The sequence below is a fragment of the Abramis brama genome (assembly GCF_963993115.1).
Source record: "Abramis brama genome assembly, chromosome: 15".
Lineage (NCBI taxonomy): Eukaryota > Metazoa > Chordata > Actinopteri > Cypriniformes > Leuciscidae > Abramis > Abramis brama.
The window spans coordinates 38,645,431-38,657,930 of NC_139977.1; the positions used below are offsets into that span (position 1 = coordinate 38,645,431).

General features: G+C 42.7%; 1 protein-coding gene across 2 annotated transcripts in view; it reads right to left on the bottom strand.

The window, feature by feature from the left end:
* The window catches only part of arsb (arylsulfatase B), a 16,908-nt gene that overhangs the window by 2,459 nt on the left and 1,949 nt on the right, over positions 1–12,500 (bottom strand). Inside the window, exons 2-8 of one of the 2 annotated variants that reach the window (XM_084136237.1) lie at positions 12,084–12,270; positions 8,977–9,167; positions 7,965–8,172; positions 6,666–6,909; positions 4,426–4,496; positions 4,194–4,346; positions 3,926–4,008 (exon numbers count right to left, since the gene is read on the bottom strand). In XM_084136237.1, the coding sequence (XP_083992363.1) occupies positions 3,941–4,008; positions 4,194–4,346; positions 4,426–4,496; positions 6,666–6,909; positions 7,965–8,172; positions 8,977–9,167; positions 12,084–12,270 (1,122 nt within the window). In that variant the 3' untranslated portion in view covers positions 3,926–3,940. Of the gene's footprint in view, positions 1–3,925; positions 4,009–4,193; positions 4,347–4,425; positions 4,497–6,665; positions 6,910–7,964; positions 8,173–8,976; positions 9,168–12,083; positions 12,271–12,500 lie in introns of those variants that run through there. The other variant, XM_084136236.1, reaches the window with a different exon arrangement.

The window sequence follows — 12,500 nt, forward strand, 5'->3', positions numbered from 1 at the left end:
TTATATCATCACGCCAATTTGATTGGCCAATATCGCTTAGCACCACCCTAAGAATACGTCACGTATGCTTCATATTAGTGTGCTGCGCGCTATTTCCTCAGATTCCATGACAAAGGAAGCACTACTCAAAGGGAAGGGAAGTAAAGGAAGGCTGGCATCGCAGTGTCTCGTTCCCTACTCAGGAAACAAAGGTTACACTCCCTTTCATAGGTTTCTCAACACTGCGAATACCGCTATGGAAACGATTTATACCATAACGCCTTCACATACCTGAGAATAGCTGGAAGACCGTGGAAAGTGTCCGCTCAAGCAGATAAGGCCTGGGAGCCCGGAGCCATTCTCATGTCCAGACCGCAGAACTTGATAAAAGTGTTCGGAGAAGACCATCCTGCCGCAACATAAATATCCTCCAAAGAAGAGCCCCTAAAAAGAGCTTGAGAAGAAGCCATTCCTCTAGTGGAATGGGCACGCACACCTAGAGGCGAAGCCAAACCATGTGCCTCATAAGCCACGAGATAACCTCAATCACCCAATGAGACATTCTCTGTTTGGTGACGGCAGCCCCTCTGTTTTTACCACCAAAACACACAAACAATTGCTCTGATTTACGCCACTGGGCTGATCAGTCATCATAGACCTTCAGTGCCCTGACCGGGCAGAGGCCGAGAGGCTGTGCATCACTCCCAGTCTCCGAATCAGGATGGGAAAAAGCCTTCAGCTGAGAACAAAAAGGGGTTGACACTACCTTAGTTCTGTCAAGACCACTATCGTCAAATACGATTAGTTTAGTTTATTAGTTTATAATGACGTGGACAGTCCCTTTTGATAAAAAGAGCAGCTTTAGTCTCTACGGCTAATTTCCAGTTGTTAGTAGATTGACAATTAGCATACAGTTTCACAAACAAATCTACCTCTGCTCTGCCAAACTGCTGATATATGAGGCTCACCACTTGAGGGTGAAACCTCTATTCCCCCGGTTCCAAGCCCTGCCTTGAAAGCAGGTCTGCTCCCAGGCTAAGATGGCCTGGAATGTGAACCGCCCCTTGACCGACAGAAACCTGGTCTGTGCCCAAAGGGGGACACGCTTTGCCAACCTGTACAGGGGATGAGAGCGTAGACCTCCTTGGCGATTCAGGTACAAAACTACAGTCATGTTGTCCGTCCTGACCAATATGTGACACCCCTTCAGACAGGGTGAGAACCGTTTGAGTGCCAGAAACACTGCTAGCAATTCCAAACGATTTATGTGCCACCCGCGATACTCCTCTTCCCAGACTCCAGAAATCAGGCGACCCTGATAGACTGCCCCCCAGCCTGTGAGGGATGCGTCTGTCGTGATCAGGACACCCCCAGCTGGACTCCTCTGTAAAGGAGTGAAAGTCTCGACCACGGACGCAGAGCATAAAAGCCTCTGCGTGTGATCATTACTCTGCGAAACGGGTGGCAATGGGGGTGTGTGGAGACAGCTGTGCCCGCATCGTTTGAGAGTCTAGTTCTATGCCCAGAAAAGTCATGTATTGACGTGGCAGCAACACACTCTTCTGAAGGTTTATGCGTAAACCCAAGCTCCTCAAATGGCTGAGTACCAAGTCTCGATGTACTATTGCCAAGTCCTGAGATTGAGCTAATATCAGCCAATCGTCCAGGTAGTTTAAGATTTGGACGCCCTGGGGCCGCAGCAGGGCCAGAGCTTTGTGAATGTTTGAGGAGCCAGAGCTAGTCCGAACAGAAGAACACTGTATTGATACGCTTTGCCCTCGAAAGCGAACCTGAGGAACTTCCTGTGCCTCTTGACGACCTGGATGTGGAAGTACGCATCCTTCAAATTGTTAGTCACAAACCAATCTCCGGTTTCGACATGAGACAAAATGGACTTCAACATCAGCATTTTGAATCTGCTCACTCTGAGCACAAGGATTAGGTGACGTAAGTCCAGTATTGGATCTATAGCCCCTTTCTCTAGGATTGACACAATCTCCTGATTCAGAGTCAAAATCTCCCCAGGACGCACCGTCTTGAGAAGGATGGAAAGGAGGTGGGCATTTCCTGAATTGAATGGTGTAACTGTGCCGAATGGTGCGTAACACCCATTGTGAGACTTCGGGCAGGCGCTACCACAAGGCCCAGTACTCTGCTAGGGGCGTTAGCCGTTCTTCCTCTGGAACCTGCTGAACTGCAGGTGTCAATACATTTGCTGATTGCAGAGAGCCCTTGGCGTCTGCAGAAACAGGAAGTACGAGTGGAGTGACTATGGTAGTCATAGACCGGTCCCCCTGCGTAGGGTTCCAAAGCACATAAATGGGGGAAACCTCTACAACAGGGACCTGTCTAATTGCCCGATCAGGCTGGCCCACCACGTCGAACGTGGGGGTTTTGAACGCCGTCATAAACGGGCCACGTGCCCGTGACCCTAGGGCTTTTCCCGGAACTCCGAAGGCATGAGTGTGTGGAGTGTCTGGGGTGCTGCTTGTCGAGGGAGCTCCGCCCGAGACGCAATTTGTGGCAGAACGAGGCCACAATGAGAGAGGCGAATACGCTTGCGCTGTTCGTCCAAACTCTCCGATGGAGGGACAGGCCTCCGAGGACGAGCAAAGGACTCAGGAACTATTTCTGGGGGCGTGGGGTCAAGAGGTCTTGGCCATCAAACCCAGGTCTATCCTTCTGTGTCGTGAACAAAACGGTGGATGCATCCTGGGGCCCCAGTCTCTGCGAGGGGGCTCCATAGGTGATGGTTAACTTCGCTGTGCCTCACGGGGGCGCTGCAGGAAAGACGAGCGCGAACGGACTGTAGGTGGTTGTCGCTCGCTCTCCCTAGGCCTAAGGGAATAAGCTGGCGGAAAACAGCAGATTGCTGTTTCGCTGCTCGAAATTTCTCCACCACAGCATTGACAGACTCGCCAAATAGACCGTCCTTGGACACAGGGGCCTCCAACAGGAAGGTCAGTAAGAGTGAGCCAAAGGTGGCGCTCTACTCTACGCGGGCAGTGTGCTTGGTAGCTCTAAGCGCCAAGTCAGTGGCCCGCCTGAGTTCTTTAACAGCCTCTTGAGTCAGGCCTTCTCCCTCATCTAACTCTTTATCAGCTCTGCTTGATAGGCCTGAAGTACAGCCATCGAATGAAGAGAGGCTGCTGCCTACCCAGCGGCCATGTAGGATTTCCTAACCAAAGCGGAAGTAGAAGTAACTCTACACGGTTTGGATGGCAACATGGGCCATGGTTACTCTTTTGGCGTAAGTCGACTTGCGTACGTCCGTCTGCCAGAAGCTAGTTATTTTAGTCGATAAAGTTTTAAATATGGACATTTTTCTTACAAGAATGCATCACTTCACTTCAGAAGGCCTTTATTAACCCCTCGGAGCCGTTTGGGACACTTTTATGATGGATATGATGCACTTTTATGATGGATATGATGCACTTTTAAGATGGATATGATGCCCATTCACTCCATTATAAAGCTAGAAAGAAGAATGTCATATACACCTAGGATGGCTTCAGGGTGAGTAAATCATGGGCTAACTATCCCTTTAAAGAAAGGGCGAATATTCCGTCTGCTCGCTCTCCATGCGCTCAGGCTCATAATCGTCACCCCAAACATCCATCTTGTGCGGCAAAACTTACAAACGCAGGCTATCACAGTGACGACAGTCAGTGAAGCGCCGCCTGGGCATGTTTAAGACCCAGACATTGCACGCCCCTGTTATGAGTGTCTCCTCCTGCGATGAACCTATCATACGGGTCGATGCATTTCTTAAAACTGTGTGGTAAAACTGCTCTGAATTATAGCAAAGAACACGATAAACACACTTTCCTACGGGCAACAGAAAATCCGCCTCCTGAAGGAATAAAATCGGAGGAAATAGCGCGCAGCATACTAATATGACACATACGTTAAGCGCTATTGTATATATGGATGGTATAAGGACTTCAAACATTCGTCCACACTATTGGTGTTCCCATAGCGATATTCGCAGTGTTGAGAGACCTATGAAAGGGAACCACAGAGGACAACCTGAAGGATACCCACAGACATCATATGGAATCAAAATGGACAATATTATTCTTTTATGGAATATTGAGGTTATGCGTGTGACATCACAGTCGGCCGGAGTGACTGCGGTTACACACACCCCGCCCACATTTGTTCTTCTTCCAGAAGATTTAACAGTACAACTTCTCCTTTCATGATGACTTTACCTGGATAACCCGTCAGAAGCTTCCAGTTCTTGTAGCGAATGGCGGCGTGAACCGAGATATTAAACTCTGAACGCGACCCGAGTGCGACGGGCCAAGATGCTGACGAGTGTAAAGAGTCCTGCAGGAACTCCCCCGACACATCATCACCAGGACCTGAAAGAGACACGCAGCTCATGTATGATCGGGAGTGAAACCTGGTTCTGGTCTCAGTGTAAACCGGTCTCTCACTCACATGGCGAGTCGTCCACGAACAGCGGGTCGATGTTGTGCAGAAGCTCCACCCGAGGAGAAGCTTGACCACGACTGAAACACACACACACACGCTTCTATTAAACCTGATATTTAAATCTCTTAACGAAACAAAACTGACCGACATTTAAATCTCTAAATAAAAAACAAAAGTGAACGACATTTAAATCTCTAAACGAGACAAAAGTGACTGTCATTTAAATCTCTGAACGAAACAAGTGAACGACATTTATATATCTTAGTGAAACAAAACTGACCAACATTTAAATCTCTTAATGAAACAAAACTGACCGACATTTAAATCTCTGAACGAAACAAACTAAACAAAAGTGACCAACATCGAAATCTCTTAACGAAACAAGAGACCGACCGAAATTTAAATCTCTAAATGATACAAAACCAAGCGACCGACATTTAAATCTCTTAACGAAACAAAAGCGACTGTCATTTAAATCTCTAAACGAAACAAAAGTTATCGACATTTAAATCTCTTAGTGAAACAAAACTGACCGACATTTAAATCTCTTAACGAAACAAAAGTTACCGACATTTAAATCTGACATTTAAATCTCTAAACGAAACAAAAGTGACCGACATTTAAATCTCTTAACGAAACAAAACTGTACGACATTTAAATCTCTTAACGAAACAAACGAAACAAAAGCAACCGACATCGAAATCTCTTAACGAAACAAACGCGACCGACATCGAAATCTCTGAACGAAACAAAAACGACAGACATTTAAATCTCTTAACGAAACAAACAAAATAAAAGCAACCGACATCGAAATCTCTTAACGAAACAAAAGCGACCGACATCGAAATCTCTGAATGAAACAAAAACGACCGACATTTAAATCTTAACAAAACAAAAACGACAGACATTTAAATCTCTTAATGAAACAAACGAAACAAAAGCAACCGACATCCAAATCTCTTAACGAAACAAGAGACCGACCAAAATTTAAATCTCTAAATGATACAAAACCAAGTTACCGACATTTAAATCTCTAAACGAAACAAAAGTTATCGACATTTAAATCTCTTAACAAAACAAACGAAACAAAAGCGACCGACATCGAAATCTCTGAACGAAACAAAAACGACCGACATTTAAATCTCTTAACGAAACAAAAGCGACTGACATTTAAATCTGAAACAAAACTGACCTACATTTAAATCTCTAAACGAAACAAAAGTTATCGACATTTAAATCTCTTAGTGAAACAAAACTGACCGACATTTAAATCTCTTAAAACGAAACAAAAGTTACCGACATTTAAATCTGACATTTAAATCTCTAAACGAAACAAAAGTGACCGACATCGAAATCTCTTAACGAAACAAAAGCGACCGACATCGAAATCTCTGAACGAAACAAAAACGACCGACATTTAAATCTCTTAACAAAACAAAAACGACAGACATTTAAATCTCTTAATGAAACAAACGAAACAAAAGCAACCGACATCCAAATCTCTTAACGAAACAAGAGAACGACCAAAATTTAAATTTCTAAATGATACAAAACCAAGTTACCGACATTTAAATCTCTAAACGAAACAAAAGTTATCGACATTTAAATCTCTTAACAAAACAAGCGAAACAAAAGCGACCGACATCGAAATCTCTGAACGAAACAAAAACGACCGACATTTAAATCTCTTAACGAAACAAAAGCGACTGACATTTAAATCTGAAACAAAACTGACCTACATTTAAATCTCTAAACGAAACAAACGAAACAAAAGCGACCGACATCGAAATCTCTGAACGAAACAAAAGCGACAGACATTGAAATCTCAAACACACACATTTCGATCAAACCCAGAGCTCAACTGATCATCACGACATTACTTAAATAAAATATCTAAACATTCTTACATCAAGATGCATTTACTGGAGAAGCAGAATGACTAAGAAATTAAGTCTTGTTTTATGAAAAAACTACCAAAATGAAGTGAGTTTGTGCTTAAAACAATGAAATCAGAATAAATAATCTGGCATTTCCTTAGATTTACGGTTATTTGTAATGTTTTGTCTCAGTTCATCACTGGCAGGTGTTTATGAAAAAAATATATATTTTGACTCATCTGTTCCCTGGTGTGGAAAACATCATTTGATCCTCTACTGATCAGACATATTTCAATAAAGTTCAAATGATTCACAGCCATCAAAACAGCACCAACGTGTGGAAATATTGATGAAGATGTTCACATTCACCTGATAGTGTCCCACACATTGAAGCCGTCCAGAGGTTTGGTGCCGTTGGTCGACGCCCCGGCCAGACCCACGATCGTGGGCAGCCAATCAGAGACGTGGATGAGCCCTCGACTGACACTTCCTGGCTGCTCTATCATTGGCCCGGTCACGAAGCCCACGCCCCTGACTCCGCCCTCCCAGAGCGTCCACTTCCTGCCACGCAGAGGCCAGTTATTCCCCCCTGACAGGGTCTGACCACCATTATCTGCCCAACACAAGGGAAACAGCGCCACCTTATGGACTGATCACGACACTTCATTTTGACTTATTTGTTCCCTGATGTGGAAAACATCATTTGATCCTCTATTGATCAGACATAGTCCAATACTGTTCAAATTATTTACTGCACTGCAAAAAATGCTTTTCTTACTTAGTATTTTTGTCTTGTTTCCAGTCCAAATATCTAAATATTCTTAAATCAAGAAGCATTTACTAGAGGAGTAAAGTGCCATAAGATATTATGCTTTGTTTTCCGAGGAAATAAATCAAAATTAAGTGAGTTTTTAAAAAAAAAAAAAAAAAAGCTAAATTATCTGCCAATGGAGTAAGAAAAATAATCTTGTTTCTGTTTAAATTAACATTATTTTTCTTCCCCCATTGGCAGATCATTTTGCTTGTTTTAAGAAACAATGAAACAAAAGCGACAGACATTGAAATCTCTTAAAGGAACAAAAGCGACCGACCATTTAAATCTCGTAATTCACCCTTCGCAGGGAATTTGATTGACGGGTGATCTGACCAATCATAATCTGCCATCCGCCATTTTTGTCCGAAAAAGCAGTCAGGAGAGTTAGTAGATTAACGTTGGAGAATTTGAACTTGAAAAACGGTGTGTACTGACATCTTTCCATTGTTCATTCATGTTTATTTAAAGCTATAAATGAACTAGAAGGAAGAGATGATGTTCACGAGCAGCTTTAACTGAGAAGCCATAAAAAGGTATTTATTGTTTAGATTTCTTTAGAAAATGACCAAATTTGAAAGTTGAGACTTTGTCTGATATCTAAAGTAACTTGTTCTGTCCTGTCTGTCAGTCAGTGTCCTGTGTCAGTGATGTAGCGTGAGAGAGGCGTGGCTTGTCGGACATAGCAACAGTAACTAAAGGGGGCGGGTCTCTGCGAACGCTCAATTGTCTGGATTACTCAGTTGTTCTTGAGTCACTGATGCATATTCTAGTCAGCACTATAAATACAGCACTGCTATTATAGGAGTATGACTGCCTGTAAAGCTGCTGTATGATAGATCTGAGCTTCTCAGTACCTGTGGAGAAGATGAGAACGGTGTTGTTCCACAGTCCAGCGTCCTGAAGAGCTCGGCTGATGTTCCCCACGGCTTCATCCATCGCCGACACCATGCCTGCGTACTCGCGCCGGTGCGCATCCTTGATGAAGCTGTAGGGGGCGACGTAGCGCTCGGGGACCTGGAGGGGCGCGTGAACCGCCTGCAGCGCCACATAGAGGAACAACGGCTGCCGAACCCCAGAAAACGTTTTTCCTCATTATTAGCAGAAAGCAGAGATGCGCGTTTGCATTTCTGACAGTGGTTTTAAAATCAAATTTAGGGCTTTTTAAGACCTCCACAAATCATATTAGCACCGTATAGTTGGGGAAGGGCAAGAGCAACAATAAAATCAACTTTTTTTGTCTTGATATGAACAGGAAGAGCATGATAAGAAGATAAAAATCTTTGTCATTTTTTTTTTGTTATTAAAAAATAAGAACAAAGATACATATTACATATACACAACATAATATCCAAATGAAACAAATATAAAAATAAAACACTACATAGACTTTACTGTATAAATTATACATTGATTCTTAAAGCTACTATTAAAGTTCTCAGTCAAGAACAGTGAGTGATTTTCTCTTTGTTTTTTGTTTTAATTACATTAAAATGAAAAACTGTCATTATTTACTCTCTCAAGATGTTTTAAACCTGAATAAATTTCTTTCTTCTGTTGAAAATAAAAGTTATTTTGAAGAATGTGGGTAACCAAACATAGACTTATTCTTATTTTGTGTTCAACCCAAGAAAAAAAATATTCCAGGTTTGGAACAACATTAGAGAGTAAATAACAATTTTCATTTTTGGGTGAACTGTCCCTTTAAGGACAAGCGACAGCATGTTTACTATTAGGCTACTGTCACTTTAAGACCTGAACAGTTATTAGACCTGAACGAAAGATATTTCTTCGATAAAATCGTGACACACACACACCCCTAAACCAGATGCATGTTTGAGTCTATGGGACCTGAAGGAGCGCGAGTACCTTCTCGGGCCCGTGGCGTGAGATGATGTCCTCGGCTCTCTGAGAGAAGAGTTCTGTGGAGTATTGGCCCGTGTAGTTGACAGCCACGTCCTCCCCGTCCCGCAGGTCCAGAGCGCAGCGCGTCACGTTCAGTGGAGCGATCAAACTACATCTGTGATGAGTGAAATAATCCTCTGAACCCATGAGGTATCCTGCACACAAACACACACGAGCAACACAGAGCATCTGTTCCTGGTTCACTGTGGCATACATCATTATGCTATTGCTACGTCATTACGCTATTGCTACGTCATCTCGCTATTTCTACATCATTACGCTATTGCTACATCATTACGCTATTGCTACGTCATCTCTCTATTTCTACATCATTACGCTATTGCTACATCATTACGCTATTGCTACGTCATCTCGCTATTTCTACATCATTACGCTATTGCTACATCATTACGCTATTGCTACGTCATCTCGCTATTGCTACGTCATTACGCTATTGCTCCGTCATTACGCTATTTTACGTCATTATGCTATTGCTACATCATCACGCTATTTCTACGTCATCGCGCTATTTCTACATCATTACGCTATTGCTACGTCATCTCGCTATTTCTACATCATTACGCTATTGCTACATCATTACGCTATTGCTACGTCATCTCGCTATTGCTACGTCATCTCGCTATTGCTACATCATTACGCTATTGCTACATCATCACGCTATTTCTACGTCATCACGCTATTTCTACATCATTACGCTATTGCTACATCATTGCGCTATTGCTACGTCATCTCGCTATTTCTACATCATTACGCTATTGCTACATCATTACGCTATTGCTACGTCATCTCGCTATTGCTACATCATTACGCTATTGCTACATCATCACGCTATTTCTACGTCATCACGCTATTTCTACGTCATTACGCTATTTTACATCATTATGCTATTGCTACATCACGCTATTTCTACGTCATCACGCTATTGCTACGTCATCTCGCTATTTCTACATCATTACACTATTGCTACGTCATCTCGCTATTTCTACATCATTACGCTATTGCTAGGTCATTACGCTACTGCTACGTCATTACGCTATTTTACGTCATTATGCTATTGCTACATCATCACGCTATTTCTACGTCATCACGCTATTGCTACGTCATCTCGCTATTTCTACATAATTACGCTATTGCTACGTCATTACGCTATTGCTACGTCATTATGCTATTTTACGTCATTATGCTATTGCTAGGTCATTACGCTACTGCTACGTCATTACGCTATTTTACGTCATTACGCTATTTTACGTCATTATGCTATTTCTACATCATTACGCTATTGCTACGTCATCACGCTATTGCTACGTCATCTCGCTATTTCTACATCATTACGCTATTGCTACATCATTACGCTATTGCTACGTCATCTCGCTATTGCTACATCATTACGCTATTGCTACATCATCACGCTATTTCTACGTCATCACGCTATTTCTACGTCATTACGCTATTTTACATCATTATGCTATTGCTACATCACGCTATTTCTACGTCATCACGCTATTGCTACGTCATCTCGCTATTTCTACATCATTACGCTATTGCTACGTCATTACGCTATTGCTACGTCATTATGCTATTTTACGTCATTATGCTATTGCTAGGTCATTACGCTACTGCTACGTCATTACGCTATTTTACGTCATTATGCTATTTCTACATCATTACGCTATTGCTACATCATCACGCTATTGCTACGTCATCTCGCTATTTCTACATCATTACGCTATTGCTACATCATTACGCTATTGCTACGTCATCTCGCTATTGCTACATCATTACGCTATTGCTACATCATCACGCTATTTCTACGTCATCACGCTATTTCTACGTCATTACGCTATTTTACATCATTATGCTATTGCTACATCACGCTATTGCTACGTCATCTCGCTATTTCTACATCATTACACTATTGCTACGTCATCTCGCTATTTCTACATCATTACGCTATTGCTAGGTCATTACGCTACTGCTACGTCATTACGCTATTTTACGTCATTATGCTATTGCTACATCATCACGCTATTTCTACGTCATCACGCTATTGCTACGTCATCTCGCTATTTCTACATCATTACGCTATTGCTACGTCATTACGCTATTGCTACATCATTATGCTATTTTACGTCATTATGCTATTTTGCTACATCATCACGCTATTTCTACGTCATCACGCTATTTCTACGTCATCACGCTATTTCTACGTCATCACGCTATTGCTACGTCATTACGCTATTTTACGTCATTATGCTATTGCTACATCACGCTATTTCTATGTCATCACGCTATTTCTACGTCATTACGCTATTGCTCCGTCATTACGCTATTTCTACGTCATCGCGCTATTTCTACGTCATTACACTATTGCTACATCATTATGCTATTGCTACGTCATTGCGCTATTTCTACAACATTACACTATTGCTACATCATGACGCTATTGCTACGTCATTACGCTATTTCTACAACATTACGCTATTGCTACGTCATTACGCTATTTCAACGTCAGTACGCTATTGCTACGTCATTTACGCTATTACAACGTCATTACGCTATTGCTACGTCAATACGCTATTGCTACGTCATTACGCTATTTCTACGTCATTACGCTATTTCTACGTCATTACGCTGTTGCTATGTCATAACGCTATTGCTACGTAATTACGCTATTTCAACGTCATTACGCTATTGCTACGTCATTTACGCTATTTCAACGTCATTACGCTATTGCTCCGTCATTACGCTATTTCTACGTCATTACGCTATTGCTACGTCAATACGCTATTGCTACGTCATTAAGCTATTGCTACGTCATTACGCTATTTCTACATCATTGCACATGCGCAGTCCTTTCAGTTTCGGTTTTCAATCCGATCAAGTGTCTACATGTTCTCTCGTAATCATCGTAATGTCATTGGGATCGAGCTCAAGCGGATCGATTGAGGCGTTTACATGAAGGCTTTTCAGTGCGATTGAGCCGTCAATCACATTACTAACGGATTATTTGGTTGCATGTAAACGCAGCCACTCAGTGACTGGGATCCTACCGAAGAAGGTCTGGAAGCCTCGACGGGTGGGCAGACAGTCCTTCCGGAACATTCCCAGATGCCACTTTCCCACCATATGTGTGGCGTAGCCGGTGTCCTGCAGGAGCTCGGGAAGAAGCTTCTCGTCCAGAGGAACACAGTAGGGCTGACAGGGCCAGATGATCTGGTGCTGCAGACCCGTGCGGATCTGGACACAACACACACACACATGCTCAATATACCACGGTATTCCTGAAAAATATCCATATTTATAACTTTATAAACTATAATCACTGACTTCCAGTAATGGCTGTACGTGAGTCAAGTTCCTGTGGAATAGTGACCTCTGACCCGAAGCATGGCCTCTGACACCCTACACATGACCTCTGACCCGACGCATGACCTCTGACCCGGACGTATGACGTATTGATGAACACG